This window comes from Notolepis coatsorum (assembly GCF_963971535.1).
Source record: "Notolepis coatsorum genome assembly, chromosome: 3".
NCBI classification, from domain to species: domain Eukaryota; kingdom Metazoa; phylum Chordata; class Actinopteri; order Aulopiformes; family Paralepididae; genus Notolepis; species Notolepis coatsorum.
Window position 1 is genome coordinate 16,566,787 of NC_140167.1, and position 22,129 is coordinate 16,588,915.

General features: G+C 42.6%; 1 protein-coding gene across 1 annotated transcript in view; it reads left to right on the forward strand.

The window, feature by feature from the left end:
* gfra4a (GDNF family receptor alpha 4a) overlaps nucleotides 1-22,129 on the forward strand; it is a 315,428-nt gene that overhangs the window by 281,311 nt on the left and 11,988 nt on the right. Inside the window, exon 5 of the mRNA XM_084311098.1 lies at nucleotides 588-718. Coding sequence (XP_084167224.1) covers nucleotides 588-718 — 131 coding nt within the window. The remainder of the gene's footprint in view (nucleotides 1-587; nucleotides 719-22,129) is intronic.

The following is a 22,129-nucleotide window of genomic DNA, read 5'->3' on the forward strand; positions in this document are numbered from 1 at the left end:
CTTTTATTCAAAGCGCTTTACAGCGTATGCCTCACATTCACTCACACATTCACACACTGACGGCGGAGGCGACCATGCAAGGTGCCAACCATGCTCATTGGGAGCAGTTAGGGGTTAAGTGTCTTGCTCAAGGACACTTTGACACTTTGACACACAGAAATCGGAATCGAACCGGGAACCTTCCGATTACCAGACGGTTGTCTCTACCTCCTGAGCCACTGTCGTCCCCTCAGTCTCTCTCTCTCTCTCTCTCTCTCTCTCTCTCTCTCTCTCTCTCTCTCTCTCTCTCTCTCTCTCTCTCTCTCTCTCTCTCTCGCTCTCGGACTCTGATATATTTACACCCAAACATGCATGTATTCATTTATTTATATATATTCTCTCTATCTCTCCCTATCTATTCATCTATCTATATACAGTACACTGTATCTGTATATTTGCTCTGTTACACCCAAACTTGCATTTATTTTCTCTCTCTCTCTCTCTCTCTCTCTCTCTCTCTCTCTTTCTCTCTCTATCTCTCTCTCTCTATCTCTCTCTCTCTCTCTCTCTCTCTCTCTCTCTCTCTCTCTCTCCTGCCTCCCAGGAAGTACAATAACTCCTAACTACCTGGACAACTCCACCTCCAACGTCAGTCCCTGGTGCTCCTGTGTGTCCAGTGGGAACCACAGAGAGCAGTGCAACGACTTCCTGACCGTCTTTCATGACAACGCCTGCCTGAGTGAGTGACACACGCACTAACACTTAATATTTATTGTTATTATATTGTAAAAATGTGTGCATTGAACTGTCTGTAAAGTCTCGACGACATCGAAAATGAGGGTGAAGGTTTGATGAACACGGTCTCATCAGAAAACGTAATAAAGTACTTAACCGACCACAGGAAATAAGATACATAATGTATGTTATATATATATATATATATATATATATATATATATATATATATATATATATATATATATATATATATATATATATATATATATATATTAGGGCTGTCAGTTTATCGCGTTAATTAGATTAATTAATTACACAGCAAATGATCGCGTTATGAAAATTAACTCAAAATTAATTACAATCTTTTTTTTCTTTTTTTTTTAATAACGTTTTTTTTTTTATCTCATTCATTCCATAAGAACGTAGAATACACATTACAGACTTTTTTTATATGGTCCATTTGCATGTTCTTGGTATCTGATTCTAGGGACATCTATGGATCTCAGGGAATGTATTCCAAGTGTCAGAAATACTGTGTCTGTTACTAGGCTTGAGTAAATTGTAATGAACCAAATGAGAATATCAATAAATTAATTAATCAATTATCTTTGACTGTGAATAACACTATGCTCAAATTGACCAGACCTGAAAAATCTAAGCAAATTAATAGGTGGAAGATGATTAAACAGAAGGTTTTGTAGATACAGTACTGAATTCTGCCATCCGGACACATGCAATTTGAAATATGATTATAGAATATAGAATATCAGGCATAAAATGGTTATGCGATTAAAATGCGATTAATTAGATTAATTAATTACAAATCCTGATTAATAGATTAATTTTTTTAATCGCCTGACAGCACTAATATATAAAATATAAGTAATATATTGATGTTTTGTATCAGCAAAAGTAATAAAAAAAATTTATAAAAAAAAGGAACTAACAATGCATGGGGTGGGGGGCGAGTAGGGATTTCCACCGATATACAACGTAAATATATTACTTATACTTATACAATATGTAAATATATTACTTATGGCTATAACATAACTTTTTCCTGTGGTTGATACATACTTTATTTACATATTTTAAGTGAGATCGGGGGCTGCAAGCGCACACAGGGGTCAGCAGTGTTGTGACACAGTCCAGCCCGGTCTCGCTTAACCCTTTCACTACCACACTACAGAAGGTTAACCTTAACCAGAAGGGTTAAAATTAGGGATGTTCGATATTGGCTTTTTTACCGATATCCGATATACCGATATTGTCCAACTCTTAATTTCCGATACCGATATCAACCGATACCGATACATGCAGGGTTTCCCCCCCAAAAAACACAACATTATGCATATTTTTCACAATAAATAAAATAAGAATTTGTTCTTACTTGCTTGCCTGGGTAAATAAAGGTTAAATAAAGGAAAACATTTCCGATATTACATTTTAATGCCAATATCGGACATCCCTAGTTAAAATATGTAAATAAAGTACTTATTGACCACAGGAATATGTTATAGCCATAAGTCATATATTGACGTACTGTATCTACGAAAATGTACAATTTGTACATACTATAAGTATATATATTACATATTCAAAATGTTTTAACTTTTAATGTTTTCAGAAAACATTTGAGTTCCCCTTTTGGGGAACAAACCCAGGACACTCACAAGTGCCTTTACCTCAAGACTACCAATACATTTTTGTTATAGTAATTATACAGTAGTATCGCCCCAAACCCTAAACCTAACCACACTGTTACCTTGAACTAACCATAACCAATACCACAGTCACACGGAACACAGAACAGTTACATGGGAAAAGTTCCTTTCACAGAATGTTTAGAATGTGTCCTCCATGTTGGAAGAAACAGAATGTGTCGTCCATGTTGGAAGAAACAGAATGTTTAGAATGTGTCGTCCATAAGGCGGTTAGGTGGCCGAGCGGAGATTGCGTTCGTCACCAGCCCCGGAGCTGTGAGCTGGATTCGCCTGTTCGAATCCAGCTCACAGCTCCGGGGTTGTCACCAGCTTGGCTGGCCGTCTGCACTAATACAATTGGCTGTATTAGAGGGTGGGAGAAGCTGGCGGGGTGGGTCCGGGTCGTTGTAAACAGCGACTCCTACAGTTCGGTCGGGGCGCCTGCTAAGCGCGGATTGGACTTGAGGGGGATAGTGTGGTCCTCCCACACGCTACGCCCTCTCAATGAGAATCCGCGCTGCCAGGTGAAAAGAAGCGGTGATTGGCTGGACGTGTGTCGGAGGAAGCACGTGGTAGCCTCCACTCTCCCAGATGATCTGACTGTGGGGGGTAAGTGCGCAGCGACCAGGAAGGGACTGGGAATTGCCATACGACTAACATTGGGATGGGAGAAAATCGGAGGAAAATGGAGGGGGAAAAAGACCAATAAAAAAAAAAAAAAAATGTGTCGTCCATGTTGGAAGAAACAGAATGTTTAGAATGTGTCGTCCATGTTGGAAGAAACAGAATGTTTAGAATGTGTCCTCCATGTTGGAAGAAACAGAATGTTTAGAATGTGTCCTCCATGTTGGAAGAAACAGAATGTTTAGAATGTGTCCTCCATGTTGGAAGAAACAGAATGTTTAGAATGTAATTGTACAATAGTCATTTAGCTGACGCTTTTATCCAAAGCGACTTACAGATTGTGAACAACATGTCACCAGGAGGGGTACATCTCTAGCAGCTAAGGGTCCGTGGCATTGTTCGTCAAATAATATTGAGCTTTTGTGTTACACTCTGAGTGCATAGTAGTATAGATTAGACATATTAGCAAGATAGGTAGTAGTATAAGAATAGTAGCATACTAGTATTAGGGTGCATAATAGTAAAAATGTTAGAGGGTTACTATTTTTTTAGTCGACGGCGGAAAATTGGCTAGGTTTCAGGTGTCCTGACTGTGGTGGGGAGTTCGTTCTACCACTGTGGAGCGAGGACTGAGAATAGCCTGCTTCGCTTTGATGACCCCCCAGGAGCTTGGATAGGAGTGGTTCTGAGGCGGCCAGAAGATGCAGAGCGTAGGGGTCTTGAGGGTGTGTATTTAGAGACCATTGGCCGGAGGTAGGCTATGCCAGGACCTTGAAGTGGATTTGTGCGGCAATGGGAAGCCAGTGCAGTTCTCGGAGAAGTGGGGTAATGTGGGCTGACTTTGGTAGATTGGAGATCAGGCGGGCCGCTGCGTTCTGTATGAGTTCTTGTAGTGGCTTGGTGGCGGTAGCACTACTTAGTTGCTAACAACAGCCACGCTAGCGCAGAGCCTACAACTCCCATTCCTGTGAGAGATGCGAGGACGATCTGATGGTTGACTGTGTCAAAGGCTGCTGACAGGTCTAGGAGACAGAGGAGAGGCCCTTTCACTCTCGCTAAGTGGAGAGCCTCTGTGACCGCTATGGGGGCCGTCTCTGTGAGGTGAGCAGTCCTGACGCCTGACTGATTAGGGTCTCTAGGAGGTCATTCTGTAATAGATAATGAGTGAGTTGGTTGGATACGGCACGTTCAATTGATTTAGAGAGGAAAGAGAGAAGAGAGACGGTAGTTATCTATGACGTTAGGAATGGGAGGATGTCTGCTGGTGCTACGGTCTGGAGGAGTTGGGAGGGAATCCAGCTGGCATGTGGTGGTGGGACGGTTTGACGTTACCACCAGTGTCAACGCTTCAGCATCTGAAATGGGAGAGAAGGATGACAGAGTGAACATGTTGTACAACGTGATGCTAGTTTGTGTTGTGAATATTCAGTGCAAGGCCTTGTTGTAGTTGAGTTTAAGTTAGGTAGGTAATCAAACACAAAGAGTACACACACACACTCACAGACACACACACTAAACAAGTTCAAGTTTCAAGTTAGTTTATTATTTGTCATAATAAAATACAGAATACTTTATGAGGAAATGCTTGTTTCTGTATGAGCCCCTGAGAGTGTGCTACATACAGTAAAAAATAAAAGAAGTAATTAAGAAGTAAGTAAAGGAATGTTCAGTCAATATACATATATGCAATATACAATACAGAGTAAAATGAGTAACAGTGAGGTACAATGCAGAAACGAGATGCGGTACAATACTTAGGTTAATGTGCAAATGAGGTATGAATGTAGTGCAAATCTCTTTTAATAATAGATAAATATAAAGTGTATTAAAGTGAGTAAAGTGAGTGGTAAGGTGAGTGTTTGTTTAAAGTGAGTGTGTACAGTACATGTGGATGTGTGTGCAGTGAGTGTAGATGATGGGTTGTTGTTATATACAGTAGTGTCATTGTCATTGAGCATCCTGATGGCCTGGGGATAGAAGCTCCTTCTCTCTGTGTAGTCTCTCTGTACTGGCCATGAACCAAACATGCATTCTTCATGAATGTATCCCTGAAGGGGAAAAAAACAAAACAAAAACTATTAGTACAATTGCCTGAAGTGGCGTAATTGGTTTTAATGACTCGCATTTGTACTGTACATTTATTTTGTAGTTGCAAATATTCCCAAAGGGCAGAGAATGAAAGACTCACTCAACAAAAGTGTGTGTGGCTGGCTGAGGCCCCCGAGCTGGATACTTTGTCAAGTGAGATTAATACCAGTTAATCACGTTTGATGCTGGATGAGCTATATTTATACTGTAATGACAAATGGCACACACGCTGCGCATTAGCAGTAGTGTTAAGTACCATTGTGATATGACAGCTGCACACGTGTCTCTTCCCAGCGGTCAGGAGGTGGGGAACACGGCTCGGCAGACCCAGTGCGTTATTATGCTACATTCCATTATAACTCGGGGGTCGGATATTCCGACTTCCTTACTAGGTCAATTGTAATAAAACGATGCGTCAACTTGGAGTTCCTAGTCGCAAACTCGGGTATGATTTCTCAACCCCCAGTTCCTCTCACTATCTAGGTCGTCCTCGGACGGGCCCTCCGATGGTGCTTCCAGTCATCCCGATCCTCCATATGCATCCGGCTAGCTCGCCGGTACTTCCTGCTCCCGCATCTTTCTTGAGTACGTCCACGTATGTTAGTGTGGGACGTCCTCGTGATCGACGCCCGTGTGTTGGCTCCCACAGCACAAGTTTGCTGGCCGGCAGCTCTTGGTGTCTCTGGCAGTGTGACCTGCCAGCCTCATTCTCCTGACTACTTTCTCGCTCACCCTTCTTTTAAGTTTGGGATATTGATAAGATAAGATAAGATATTCCTTTATTAATCACCTTGGGGAAATTCCAGTGACACACACATACAGCTCATCGTCTCATTAATAACAACATATCACAATCATTACATTTTTACAGTAACAACGGCACAACATAAATTCACACAGACATGTGTGACACATGTCATCTACAGAATGCCTGAGACGCCATATGCGATAGTCGGCTGCAACAACAACAAAGTGGTTGAAAACAAAGTGTCGTCGCGCCAGGTGTACTATTGAGTACTATTTTACAAGACTTAAAGGTGTAAGAAGGACTCATAGCCCTTGGTCCATAGGGATGTGAGAGTTGTGGGGGGCGACAGTGGCTCAGGAGGTAAAGCAGTTGTCTGGTAATCAGAAGGTTCCCGGTTTGATTCCCGCTCCTCCCGGGCAGTGTCCTTGAGCAAGACACTTAACCCCTAATTGCTCCAGATGAGCAGGTTGGCTCCCTGCCTCCTGCCTCCGCCATCGGTGTGTGAATGTGTGAGTGAATGGGTGAGTGTGAGGAACAAAATTGTAATGTGAGGAACAAAACTAAATTTCTCTTAACAACAAATGGTAAATGGTGCATTTATATAGCGCTTTTATCCAAATGATCTTCATCATAGTGACATCCTTAATACATTAGAAATCCCGGACGTTGGATTATTTTATTGGTTGACAAACATGCCTTGTTTAAAAAGCAAATAATTAAAGATCTTTGTTCCGATTAAAGAATAAGGCTTGGGTCCTAGTTAGAATCTAGCTAGGTCTCCGAATTCTGGAGACCCTTCCAATTGGCTTGCTTTCAGGCAGTTAAGAAATAAATTCACTCAGTGAGAAAAGCTGAATCTGATTATTATTTTAAATACCATATTTAGCTGTTATTCAAATCCTTCTCTGCCCACATATGTAAATTCAGGTCAGTGGGTTTTATCCGCTCGCAAGGAAATATACATAGCTTTTAATAAATATTTAGCTGCAGCTGGTCACCTTTTTGAAAATGGGAGCATGGGGTCTCGTACAGTATATCTACAGTATGAGTAATTCAGAAATGGATGTTTTTGTACAGACTTTAAGTCATGTGCCTCAGTTTGCCTCCAACTTCTCACTCCTAATGTAGTTACTGGAACACTTCTCACTCCTAATGTAGTTACTGGAACACTTCTCACTCCTAATGTAGTAACTGGAACACTTCTCACTCCTAATGTAGTTACTGGAACACTTCTCACTCCTAATGTAGTTACTGGAACACTTCTCACTCCTAATGTAGTTACTGGAACACTTCTCACTCCTAATGTAGTTACTGGAACACTTCTCACTCCTACTGTAGTCACTGGAACACTTCTCACTCCTAATGTAGTTACTGGAGCACTTCTCACTCCTAATGTAGTTACTGGAGCACTTCTCACTCCTAATGTAGTTACTGGAACACTTCTCACTCCTAATGTAGTTACTGGAACACTTCTCACTCCTAATGTAGTTACTGGAACACTTCTCACTCCTAATGTAGTTACTGGAACACTTCTCACTCCTAATGTAGTTACTGGAACACTTCTCACTCCTAATGTAGTTACTGGAACACTTCTCACTCCTAATGTAGTTACTGGAACACTTCTCACTCCTAATGTAGTTACTGGAACACTTCTCACTCCTAATGTAGTTACTGGAACACTTCTCACTCCTACTGTAGTCACTGGAACACTTCTCACTCCTAATGTAGTTACTGGAACACTTCTCACTCCTAATGTAGTTACTGGAGCACTTCTCACTCCTAATGTAGTTACTGGAACACTTCTCACTCCTAATGTAGTTACTGGAACACTTCTCACTCCTAATGTAGTTACTGGAACACTTCTCACTCCTAATGTAGTTACTGGAACACTTCTCACTCCTACTGTAGTTACTGGAACACTTCTCACTCCTAATGTAGTTACTGGAACACTTCTCACTCCTGATGTAGTCACTGGAACACTTCTCACTCCTAATGTAGTTACTGGAACACTTCTCACTCCTAATGTAGTTACTGGAACACTTCTCACTCCTAATGTAGTTACTGGAACACTTCTCACTCCTAATGTAGTTACTGGAACACTTCTCACTCCTGATGTAGTTACTGGAACACTTCTCACTCCTAATGTAGTTACTGGAACACTTCTCACTCCTAATGTAGTTACTGGAACACTTCTCACTCCTAATGTAGTTACTGGAACACTTCTCACTCATAATGTAGTTACTGGAGCACTTCTCACTCCTAATGTAGTTACTGGAACACTTCTCACTCCTAATGTAGTTACTGGAACACTTCTCACTCCTAATGTAGTTACTGGAACACTTCTCACTCCTAATGTAGTTACTGGAACACTTCTCACTCCTAATCTAGTTACTGGAACACTTCTCACTCCTAATGTAGTTACTGGAACACTTCTCACTCCTAATATAGTTACTGGAACACTTCTCACTCCTAATGTAGTTACTGGAACACTTCTCACTCCTAATATAGTTACTGGAACACTTCTCACTCCTAATGTAGTTACTGGAACACTTCTCACTCCTAATGTAGTTACTGGAACACTTCTCACTCCTAATGTAGTCACTGGAACACTTCTCACTCCTAATGTAGTTACTGGAACACTTCTCACTCCTAATGTAGTTACTGGAGCACTTCTCACTCCTAATGTAGTTACTGGAACACTTCTCACTCCTAATGTAGTTACTGGAACACTTCTCACTCATAATGTAGTTACTGGAGCACTTCTCACTCCTAATGTAGTTACTGGAACACTTCTCACTCCTAATGTAGTTACTGGAACACTTCTCACTCCTAATGTAGTTACTGGAACACTTCTCACTCCTAATGTAGTTACTGGAACACTTCTCACTCCTAATGTAGTTACTGGAACACTTCTCACTCCTACTGTAGTTACTGGAACACTTCTCACTCCTAATGTAGTTACTGGAACACTTCTCACTCCTAATGTAGTTACTGGAACACTTCTCACTCCTAATGTAGTTACTGGAACACTTCTCACTCCTAATGTAGTTACTGGAACACTTCTCACTCCTAATGTAGTTACTGGAGCACTTCTCACTCCTAATGTAGTTACTGGAACACTTCTCACTCCTAATGTAGTTACTGGAACACTTCTCACTCCTAATGTAGTTACTGGAACACTTCTCACTCCTAATGTAGTTACTGGAACACTTCTCACTCCTACTGTAGTTACTGGAACACTTCTCACTCCTAATGTAGTTACTGGAACACTTCTCACTCCTGATGTAGTCACTGGAACACTTCTCACTCCTAATGTAGTTACTGGAACACTTCTCACTCCTAATGTAGTTACTGGAACACTTCTCACTCCTAATGTAGTTACTGGAACACTTCTCACTCCTAATGTAGTTACTGGAACACTTCTCACTCCTGATGTAGTTACTGGAACACTTCTCACTCCTAATGTAGTTACTGGAACACTTCTCACTCCTAATGTAGTTACTGGAACACTTCTCACTCCTAATGTAGTTACTGGAACACTTCTCACTCATAATGTAGTTACTGGAGCACTTCTCACTCCTAATGTAGTTACTGGAACACTTCTCACTCCTAATGTAGTTACTGGAACACTTCTCACTCCTAATGTAGTTACTGGAACACTTCTCACTCCTAATGTAGTTACTGGAACACTTCTCACTCCTAATCTAGTTACTGGAACACTTCTCACTCCTAATGTAGTTACTGGAACACTTCTCACTCCTAATATAGTTACTGGAACACTTCTCACTCCTAATGTAGTTACTGGAACACTTCTCACTCCTAATATAGTTACTGGAACACTTCTCACTCCTAATGTAGTTACTGGAACACTTCTCACTCCTAATGTAGTTACTGGAACACTTCTCACTCCTAATGTAGTCACTGGAACACTTCTCACTCCTAATGTAGTTACTGGAACACTTCTCACTCCTAATGTAGTTACTGGAGCACTTCTCACTCCTAATGTAGTTACTGGAACACTTCTCACTCCTAATGTAGTTACTGGAACACTTCTCACTCATAATGTAGTTACTGGAGCACTTCTCACTCCTAATGTAGTTACTGGAACACTTCTCACTCCTAATGTAGTTACTGGAACACTTCTCACTCCTAATGTAGTTACTGGAACACTTCTCACTCCTAATGTAGTTACTGGAACACTTCTCACTCCTAATGTAGTTACTGGAACACTTCTCACTCCTACTGTAGTTACTGGAACACTTCTCACTCCTAATGTAGTTACTGGAACACTTCTCACTCCTAATGTAGTTACTGGAACACTTCTCACTCCTAATGTAGTTACTGGAACACTTCTCACTCCGAATGTAGTTACTGGAACACTTCTCACTCCTAATGTAGTTACTGGAACACTTCTCACTCCTAATGTAGTTACTGGAACACTTCTCACTCCTATTTTAGTTACGGGAACACTTCTCACTCCTAATGTAGTTACTGGAACACTTCTCACTCCTAATGTAGTTACTGGAACACTTCTCACTCCTAATGTAGTTACTGGAGCACTTCTCACTCCTAATGTAGTTACTGGAACACTTCTCACTCCTAATGTAGTTACTGGAACACTTCTCACTCTACTGTAGTTACTGGAACACTTCTCACTCTAATGTAGTTACTGGAACACTTCTCACTCCTAATGTAGTTACTGGAACACTTCTCACTCCTAATGTAGTTACTGGAACACTTCTCACTCTAATGTAGTTACTGGAACACTTCTCACTCCTAATGTAGTTACTGGAACACTTCTCACTCCTAATGTAGTTACTGGAACACTTCTCACTCCTACTGTAGTTACTGGAACACTTCTCACTCCTAATGTAGTTACTGGAACACTTCTCACTCCTAATGTAGTTACTGGAACACTTCTCACTCTACTGTAGTTACTGGAACACTTCTCACTCCTACTGTAGTTACTGGAACACTTCTCACTCCTACATTTACATTTACATTTAGTCATTTAGCTGACGCTTTTATCCAAAGCGACTTACAAGTTCTGTGCGACAAGACAGCAAGAAGGGTATAACTCTATCAGCTGAGTAACAATGTTCATCAAAGTGTTGCGTGTTACAGTGTAGGTTAGTTTATTAGGACAAGTGCATGACATTAAGGTTAGTCGGGGTTAGATTTTTTATTTTTTTTTATCATTTCAGATAATGGTTGAAGAAGTGAGTCTTTAGTCGACGGCGAAAGATTGGACGGGATTCGGCTGTCCTAACTGGGATGGGTAGTTCATTCCACCATTGTGGGGCAAGGACTGAGAATAGGCGGCTTCTCTTTGATGACCATCCGGGAGCTTGGATAGGAGTAGATCTGAGGCGGCCAGAAGACGCAGAGCGTAGGGGTCTTGAGGGTGTGTAGTTAGAGACCATTGACCGGAGGTAGGCGGGAGCGGTTCCCTTTGCCGCACGGTATGCTAGGTCGAGGGCCTTGAAGCGGATACGTGCAGCAATGGGGAGCCAGTGCAGGTCCCTAAGAAGTGGGGTGACATGGGCTGACTTCGGTAGGTTTGAGATCAGGCGGGCCGCTGCATTTTGAATGAGTTGAAGAGGCTTGGTGGCAGTGGCCGGGAGGCCAGCTAGCAGTGCGTTGCAGTAGTCGAGGCGGGAGATGACTGTTGATTGGACGAGGAGTTGGGTGGCTTCTTTTGTCAGGAAGGGGCGTATCCTTCTGACGTTGCTCAGGAGGAATCTGCAGGTTCTGGTTGTCGCTGCGATGTGAGCAGAGAAGTTCAACTGGTCGTCGAGGACAACACCAAGGTTCTTGGCGGTCGGCGACGCGGTCACAGCTGCATTCTCGACTGTGATGGAGAGGTCGGTCAGGGGGGAGGATTTGGCCGGCAGGTGGAGCAATTCTGTTTTGCTTAGGTTCAGTTTGAGGTGGTTGGTCGTCATCCAGGCGGAGATGTCGGACAGACAGGCCGAGATCCGCTCAGAGACGTGGATATCTGAGGGAGGGAAGGAGAGGAAGAGTTGAGTATCATCGGCATAACAATGATATGAGAAGCCATGAGATGTGATAATGTTACCCAGTGATTTAGTGTAGAGGGAGAAGAGAAGGGGTCCTAGGACCGAGCCCTGGGGGACACCCGTCCGGAGGGGGCGGGTGGCCGACAGAGTCCCTCTCCATGACACTTGGTAGGAGCGGTCATTGAGGTATGATGTCAGCCATGTCAGCGCAGATCCAGCCACTCCCATTCCTGCGAGGGCTCCTAATGTAGTTACTGGAGCACTTCTCACTCCTAATGTAGTTACTGGAACACTTCTCACTCCTAATGTAGTTACTGGAACACTTCTCACTCCTAATGTAGTTACTGGAACACTTCTCACTCCTAATGTAGTTACTGGAACACTTCTCACTCCTAATGTAGTTACTGGAACACTTCTCACTCCTAATGTAGTTACTGGAGCACTTCTCACTCCTAATGTAGTTACTGGAACACTTCTCACTCCTAATGTAGTTACTGGAACACTTCTCACTCCTACTGTAGTTACTGGAACACTTCTCACTCTAATGTAGTTACTGGAACACTTCTCACTCCTAATGTAGTTACTGGAACACTTCTCACTCCTAATGTAGTTACTGGAACACTTCTCACTCCTACTGTAGTTACTGGAACACTTCTCACTCCTAATGTAGTTACTGGAACACTTCTCACTCCTAATGTAGTTACTGGAACACTTCTCTCTCCTAATGTAGTTACTGGAACACTTCTCACTCCTAATGTAGTTACTGGAACACTTCTCACTCCTAATGTAGTTACTGGAACACTTCTCACTCCTACTGTAGTTACTGGAACACTTCTCACCCCTAATGTAGTTACTGGAACACTTCTCACTCCTAATGTAGTTACTGGAACACTTCTCACTCCTACTGTAGTTACTGGAACACTTCTCACTCCTAATGTAGTTACTGGAACACTTCTCACTCCTAATGTAGTTACTGGAACACTTCTCACTCCTAATGTAGTTACTGGAACACTTCTCACTCCTAATGTAGTTACTGGAACACTTCTCACTCCTAATGTAGTTACTGGAACACTTCTCACTCCTACTGTAGTTACTGGAACACTTCTCACTCCTAATGTAGTTACTGGAACACTTCTCACTCCTAATGTAGTTACTGGAACACTTCTCACTCCTACTGTAGTTACTGGAACACTTCTCACTCCTAATGTAGTTACTGGAACACTTCTCACTCCTACTGTAGTTACTGGAACACTTCTCACTCCTAATGTAGTTACTGGAACACTTCTCACTCCTAATGTAGTTACTGGAACACTTCTCACTCCTACTGTAGTTACTGGAACACTTCTCACTCCTAATGTAGTTACTGGAACACTTCTCACTCCTAATGTAGTTACTGGAACACTTCTCACTCCTAATGTAGTTACTGGAACACTTCTCACTCCTACTGTAGTTACTGGAACACTTCTCACTCCTAATGTAGTTACTGGAACACTTCTCACTCCTAATGTAGTTACTGGAACACTTCTCACTCCTAATGTAGTTACTGGAGCACTTCTCACTCCTAATGTAGTTACTGGAACACTTCTCACTCCTAATGTAGTTACTGGAACACTTCTCACTCTACTGTAGTTACTGGAACACTTCTCACTCCTAATGTAGTTACTGGAACACTTCTCACTCCTAATGTAGTTACTGGAGCACTTCTCACTCCTAATGTAGTTACTGGAACACTTCTCACTCCTAATGTAGTTACTGGAACACTTCTCACTCCTAATGTAGTTACTGGAACACTTCTCACTCCTAATGTAGTTACTGGAACACTTCTCACTCCTAATGTAGTTACTGGAACACTTCTCACTCCTAATGTAGTTACTGGAGCACTTCTCACTCCTAATGTAGTTACTGGAACACTTCTCACTCCTAATGTAGTTACTGGAACACTTCTCACTCCTAATGTAGTTACTGGAGCACTTCTCACTCCTAATGTAGTTACTGGAACACTTCTCACTCCTAATGTAGTTACTGGAACACTTCTCACTCCTAATGTAGTTACTGGAGCACTTCTCACTCCTAATGTAGTTACTGGAACACTTCTCACTCCTAATGTAGTTACTGGAACACTGCTCACTCCTAATGTAGTTACTGGAACACTTCTCACTCCTAATGTAGTTACTGGAGCACTTCTCACTCCTAATGTAGTTACTGGAACACTTCTCACTCCTAATGTAGTTACTGGAGCACTTCTCACTCCTAATGTAGTTACTGGAACACTTCTCTCTCCTAATGTAGTTACTGGAACACTTCTCACTCCTAATGTAGTTACTGGAACACTTCTCACTCCTAATGTAGTTACTGGAACACTTCTCACTCCTAATGTAGTTACTGGAACACTTCTCACTCTAATGTAGTTACTGGAACACTTCTCACTCCTAATGTAGTTACTGGAACACTTCTCACTCCTAATGTAGTTACTGGAACACTTCTCACTCCTAATGTAGTTACTGGAACACTTCTCACTCCTAATGTAGTTACTGGAACACTTCTCACTCCTAATGTAGTTACTGGAACACTTCTCACTCCTAATGTAGTTACTGGAGCACTTCTCACTCCTAATGTAGTTACTGGAACACTTCTCACTCCTAATGTAGTTACTGGAACACTTCTCACTCCTAATGTAGTTACTGGAACACTTCTCACTCCTACTGTAGTTACTAGAACACTTCTCACTCCTAATGTAGTTACTGGAACACTTCTCACTCCTAATGTAGTCACTGGAACACTTCTCACTACTAATGTAGTTACTGGAACACTTCTCACTCCTAATGTAGTTACTGGAACACTTCTCACTCCTAATGTAGTTACTGGAGCACTTCTCACTCCTAATGTAGTTACTGGAACACTTCTCACTCCTAATGTAGTTACTGGAACACTTCTCACTCCTAATGTAGTTACTGGAACACTTCTCACTCCTAATGTAGTTACTGGAGCACTTCTCACTCCTAATGTAGTTACTGGAACACTTCTCACTCCTAATGTAGTTACTGGAGCACTTCTCACTCCTAATGTAGTTACTGGAGCACTTCTCACTCCTAATGTAGTTACTGGAACACTTCTCACTCCTAATGTAGTTACTGGAACACTTCTCACTCCTAATGTAGTTACTGGAACACCTGGAACACTTCTCACTCCTAATGTAGTTACTGGAGCACTTCTCACTCCTAATGTAGTTACTGGAACACTTCTCACTCCTAATGTAGTTACTGGAACACTTCTCACTCCTAATGTAGTTACTGGAACACTTCTCACTCCTAGTTACTGGAACACTTCTCACTCCTACTGTAGTTACTGGAACACTTCTCACTCCTAATGTAGTTACTGGAACACTTCTCACTCCTAGTTACTGGAACACTTCTCACTCCTACTGTAGTTACTGGAACACTTCTCACTCCTAATGTAGTTACTGGAACACTTCTCACTCTTAATGTAGTTACTGGAACACTTCTCACTCCTAATGTAGTTACTGGAACACTTCTCACTCCTAATGTAGTTACTGGAACACTTCTCACTCCTAATGTAGTTACTGGAGCACGTCTCACTCCTAATGTAGTTACTGGAACACTTCTCACTCCTAATGTAGTTACTGGAACACTTCTCACTCCTAATGTAGTTACTGGAACACTTCTCACTCCTAATGTAGTTACTGGAGCACTTCTCACTCCTAATGTAGTTACTGGAACACTTCTCACTCCTAATGTAGTTACTGGAACACTTCTCACTCCTAATGTAGTTACTGGAACACTTCTCACTCCTAATGTAGTTACTGGAACACTTCTCACTCCTACTGTAGTTACTGGAACACTTCTCACTCCTAATGTAGTCACTGGAACACTTCTCACTCTTAATGTAGTTACTGGAACACTTCTCACTCCTAATGTAGTTACTGGAACACTTCTCACTCCTAATGTAGTTACTGGAACACTTCTCACTCCTAATGTAGTTACTGGAACACTTCTCACTCCTAATGTAGTTACTGGAACACTTCTCACTCCTAATGTAGTTACTGGAACACTTCTCACTCCTAGTTACTGGAACACTTCTCACTCCTAATGTAGTTACTGGAACACTTCTCACTCCTAATGTAGTTACTGGAACACTTCTCACTCCTAATGTAGTTACTGGAACACTTCTCACTCCTAATATAGTTACTGGAGCACTTCTCACTCCTAATGTAGTTACTGGAACACTTCTCACTCCTAGTTACTGGAACACTTCTCACTCCTAATGTAGTTACTGGAACACTTCAATCATTCTTTGGTGGGGATGTCAATCATTAGGTTGTGTGAGCAGGTGTTGTCTAATCGGTTCATTTGAGTTCTTTGTTGTAGAAGCCCCTCCCTTTCCCCTTAAAAATGAGAGGAACTGGCTGGCAAGCTTGATTCAATAACTACCAGCATTCAATCATCGATCCATTGACCTCTAAGGGTCATGTTAAAGTGGTATGTGGTCCAGGTAGCGTGAATATTAAAGGCAACCAACTTGTGTTTGGCTTTTCTCTGATTGGCCGCGCCCCCCCGCCCCCACGCGCAGGCAAGCGCAGCCGTCCCACGTCCCAAATGAAATCCAAAGAGCAAGCGCGGCAGCGCGGCAGCGCGGGCAACCAACTGCTGTAGTGTTGGGCTGCTGTTCCAACGCACTTGTGTTGGGCTGCGGTAGCAGTGGAGCGCTGCTGACTGATTATTATGTTTAGCGTTTTTAACAACCAACGGTAGATTCACTCGTCACTGTACATGTATAAACAAAGCCCATACAGTTATGAAATAATAAACACTGTTGTGTTGGGCTGCGGTAGCAGTGGAGCGCTGCTGACTGATTATTATGTTTTGCGTTTTTAACAACCAACGGTAGATTCACTCGTCACTGTACATGTATAAACAAAGCCCATACAGTTATGAAATAATAAACACTGTTGTGTTGGGCTGCGGTAGCAGTGGAGCGCTGCTGACTGATTATTATGTTTCGCGTTTTTAACAACCAACGGTAGATTCACTCGTCACTGTACATGTATAAACAAAGCCCATACAGTTATGAAATAATAAACACTGTTGTGTTGGGCTGCGGTAGCAGTGGAGCGCTGCTGACTGATTATTATGTTTCGCGTTTTTAACAACCAACGGTAGATTCACTTGTCACTGTACATGTATAAACAAAGCCCATACAGTTATGAAATAATAAACACTGTTGTGTTGGGCTGCGGTAGCAGTGGAGCGCTGCTGACTGATTATTATGTTTCGTGTTTTTAACAACCAACGGTAGATTCACTCGTCACTGTACATGTATAAACAAAGCCCATACAGTTATGAAATAATAAACACTGTTAGGACTCGCAATAATAAACACTGTTACGACTATCTGACTCTTAATAATAAACACTAGTGTTAGGACTATCTGACTCTTACTAATAAACACTGTGTTAGGACTATAAACACTGTTAGGACTATCTGACTCTTAATAATAAACACTGTTACAGTGTTAGGACTATCTCGAGTCACGCATCACTACTGTAACTAGAAACTCTGGGTGTCACTGTACATCAGTAACGTTATTTCGCGTTTTTAACGTCAGCGGGGCGATGCGGTGGTTTGTCGCCGGCTTCCGTGCACCGCCGCCGGCTCTACTCGGTCCAGCTCCAGCAGCAGCGACCGTGCTCCGTTGTAGAACGAAGCCCTTCAATGACAGAGCTCTCATATTTTGCGAATGCATAAACTATGTCTTAAATTATGGCTATGTGTCTAATATGGCTGTCGCTTATCAATGACTTCGCGACAGCCATATTAGACACATAGCCATAATTTAAGATATAGTTTATGCATTCGCAAATATGAGAGCTCTGTCATTGAAGTGGGTGGTGGCAGTGTAACAACGTTCACCCTGATGTAAAGTAGCGATTTTTATTGTTTTGTCATGACAACCCAATTACATAATCCAACATATGTGTAAAGAAACAACATATTCCAGTTAACGGTATATTTTTTAATGATTCATTACGGTATAAATTTAAACTATATCTTAAATTATGGCTATGTGTCTAATATGGCTGTCTCAAACACAAGCACCTGGGGGAGCCTCATGCGCATGCGCAGCCACTCTGCCGCGACTGCCGCGTCGCTCTTGTCTCTCTTGTCTCTCTTGCCGCAAGGCCGCGTGCTAGTGGATTGATTGATTGGCCGTGTGGCCAATCAGAGAAACGCTGAACGAAAAGCTGAACACAAGTTGGTTGCCTTTAATATTCACGCGTCCAGGTATGCTGCTCTGATTAAAGGTTGTGTTAAAGTGGTATGTGGTCCAGGTATGCTGCTCTGATTAAAGGTTGTGTTAAAGTGGTATGTGGTCCAGGTATGCTGCTCTGATTAAAGGTTGTGTTAAAGTGGTATGTGGTCCAGGTATGCTGCTCTGATTAAAGGTTGTGTTAAAGTGGTATGTGGTCCAGGTATGCTGCTCTGATTAAAGGTTGTGTTAAAGTGGTATGTGGTCCAGGTATGCTGCTCTGATTAAAGGTTGTGTTAAAGTGGTATGTGGTCCAGTTTACTTAAACGTCAAACGTAAAAAAAAAAACTTTCCAGCACGGCAGCTGGTCACACCTCAGGCTCTGCCAAGAGAGGTCTGGAGAGATTCACACTAAAATAGGTTTGACTGCATTACAGATTCTAAGTCAAGTCATTTATTTATATATATAGTGCATTTAAAAGCTCAGAGAGCCGACCAAAGTGCTGTACAGTGACTAAAATGAAAAACTATAGACTTAGTCACACAGTGTAACAGAGGACCATACAACATGACAAAGACAGGATGGACAGTCAATAGAGTAGGACCACAAGACACTATAGGAATATACAACAGACGCTCCAGTATGACATAGGACAGTAGACATGTTATGACACAAAGACTATACAGCCGACAATATGGCAAGACATAGGAGACTAGACGATATGTTATGGCAGTAGGACTATGCCACAGACAGTATGGTAAGACATAGGAGACTAGACGATATGTAGCAGTACTGTCTATCTGTATGTCGGGTGTGTGTCATATGATGAATTGAAAATGGGGGACTCTGATGTAAACAAGACGAAAGTCTTTCTCTGGTCTGCATCCCCTTAACAATTGTATGTATTGAGCCGTACTGTACTGTACCCATTCTGCAATCTGTTAATAAACTTTTCAATCAATCAATCAATGTTATGGCAGTAGCACTATGCCACAGACAGTATGGTAAGACATGGGAGACTAGACGATATGTTATGGCAGTAGGACTATGCAACGGACAGTACGGTAAGACATAAGACACAGGGAATGACAATAGAGTAACTGGACACTGTACAGAACAGCAACACAAGGGGGAACAAGCACTCGGCTGACAGAGAGAAATGTAGAGAGAATGGTAAGGGAGCGGGGATTAATCCTAGTTAAATGCTATGGAGTAGAGGTGGGTTTTGAGGCGGGATTTAAACGCACCACAGAGGGAGCAGATCTTATGTCTGGGGGAAGAACATTCCATATCCTGGGGGCCACTGCTGCAAACGAGCGGTCACCTCATCCGAGGGATAGTCAGGAGGGCCATGTTGGATGATCTAATTTTAAGGGACCTGGGGGCTGAGTAGGGGGTTAGAAGGTCTGATATATAAAGGGGGGCTACGCCAGTCATTGCCTTAAAAACAAAAAGGAGGATTTTAAAATCTATTCTCAGGGTGACAGGGAGCCAACGGAGGGAGGCCAGCACGGGGGTGATGTGTTCCCTCCTTTTGGTGCCAGTCAAGAGCCTTGCCGCTGAGTTCTGAACCAGCTGGAGACGGGATAAGGATGTTTGACTGATGCCTGGGTACAATGGGAGTAACAATAGTCCAGACGTGAAGTGATAAAAGCGTGAATAACTTGAAACATCCATGATTTCCGTTGTCCTCAATGCAGGCTCTCAGATTGTCGAGGTTGGAGGTATTATTGGGTTTTAGGGGAAGATATAATTGTGTGTCATCAGCGTAAAAATGGTAGGACATATTATGCTTCTGAATTATTTCAGCTAGGGGGGGGGGGGGAGCATGTATATATATATATAAATAGTATTGGGGCCAGGTTGGAGCCTTGCAGGACATAAGGGAGACCGGCTACAGTAGAGGAGTGGCCACCTACTGTACAGTATGCTGACTGAGAATGTTCTCTGACTAAAAAGGGAGGCGAACCAGTTTAGGGCCACCCCACCTACACACACCCAGCCGGTGTTCAAGACGGTCGAGCAGAATGGGAGGCTCAACCGTATATCAAAGGCGGCGGTGAGGTCTAGGAGGAGAAGAATGGCGCAGCTGCCTGAGTCAACGGTGAGGAGCAGGTCATTATAGATCTTAAAGGATAACTCCACTATTTTGGGAAATTAGCTTATTTAACATCTTCCCTGGAGTTAGACAAGAAGATGCATACCTTTTTTGTCTCTGTGCGTGCATTTTAGCTTTGGGAATAGATGCTCCGTTAGCATAGCTTAGCTTCATCACTGGAAGTGAGGCAGGACAGTAGCCTTACAGTGCCTTACAGTGTATTGCAAGGTCTGACATTGACCAAACTTGATATGCATGACCTTGGTGGGCTCTAGGTCAACTCCTGAAAAGGGGGTCAATGTCAGACCTTGCAATCAAAAGTTAGGGGCGCACTGAAATTATGGCAAGGGTTATTAGCCCCCTAACTTTTGATTGCAAGGTCTGACATTGATCCCCTTTTCAGGAGTCGACCTAGAGCCCACCAAGGTCATGCATATCAAGTTTGGTCAATGTCAGACCTTGCAATACACTGTAAGGCACTGTAAGGCTACTGTCCTGCCTCACTTCCAGTGATGAAGCTAAGCTATGCTAACGGAGCATCTATTCCCAAAGCTAAAATGCACGCACAGAGACAAAAAAGGTATGTATCTTCTTGTCTAACTCCAGGGAAGATGTTAAATAAGCTAATTTCCAAAAAAAGTGGAGTTATCCTTTAAGCAGTGCTGATTCAGTGCTATGAGCTGCCCTGAACTCTGACTGGAGCTTATCATTAATTTGTTGTGATCTAAGTATGGAAGGAGCCGTGACAGGACTACCTTTTCCAAGATCTTAGCTAGGAAATGTAGTTCAGAAATGGGCCTGTAGTTACTGAGTATGGCAGGGTCAAGGGTCGTTTTTTTTTTTATAGGAGTGGCTCAACCATGGCATGCTTGAGGCAGGAGGGGACGGACCCAGAGGTTATGGAGCACAAACTGGCTGGATAAGCTGGTCAGGAAGGCCAGTAGCGTGGTTGGGGTGGAGCTGGACTCTCTAGCGAGGGTGGCGGAGAGGAGGAGCCTTGCTAAGCTCCAGGCCATCAGGGAAAACCCCCTATACACAGACTTGGCTGACAGGAGGAGCATGTTCAGTGCCAGGCTCACACTACCTAAATGCAGCACTGAACGGTACAGGAAGTCCTTCATTCCAACAGCCATCAGACTATACAATGCATCACTGTGCCTCACTGCATCACTGAGCACAGAGTGACAGTTACCATCTTCCTGGACTCTTACTTTTGAAACAGCACTGTGCAATATTACACCTACTGTAGACCTCAGTAGACCTTAAATGTTGAGCGATTTGCAGTGTCAAATTTCCCTCGGGATAATACAAGTATTTCTATTCTATCTATTCTATTCTATTAACAATGGCAAGGATGCTGGGACCCAGTGTGTCAAGGCTGTCTTTTAGGAGACGGGTTGGGACAGTGTGTCAAGGGGACACGTAACAGATTTCATGCTAGAAATAATCTCAGTGAGAGATGCTAGGGAGATGGGTTCAAAGCTGTTGAGTTGGGCCAACACTTTCACTCCACTACATTTCAAAGCAAATATCCTTTGAACCTGCATTTTATAACACCTGCAAGTTCCTGTTACTTTTAATCACAGGTTGTTTGCGTGCGAGACACCAGTTCAACCGCCCCTGGTGCCCTTTTGATCACGCTGTGCCCTTTTCCAGATTGAAAGATGGAAATAAAAGTGTGCACTTGATAAGATATTCCTTTATTGATCCCCTTAGAGGGAAATGTTAGCATCATAGCAGCACGGGGAAGGGGGGAGGGGAGGTACAGGTATGGGCATAAATAATAAATACATAAATACAATTCTATCTGAATATAAAAATATGAGAAAAATATAGCTATAATATATAATAATGTATGTTGTAGGA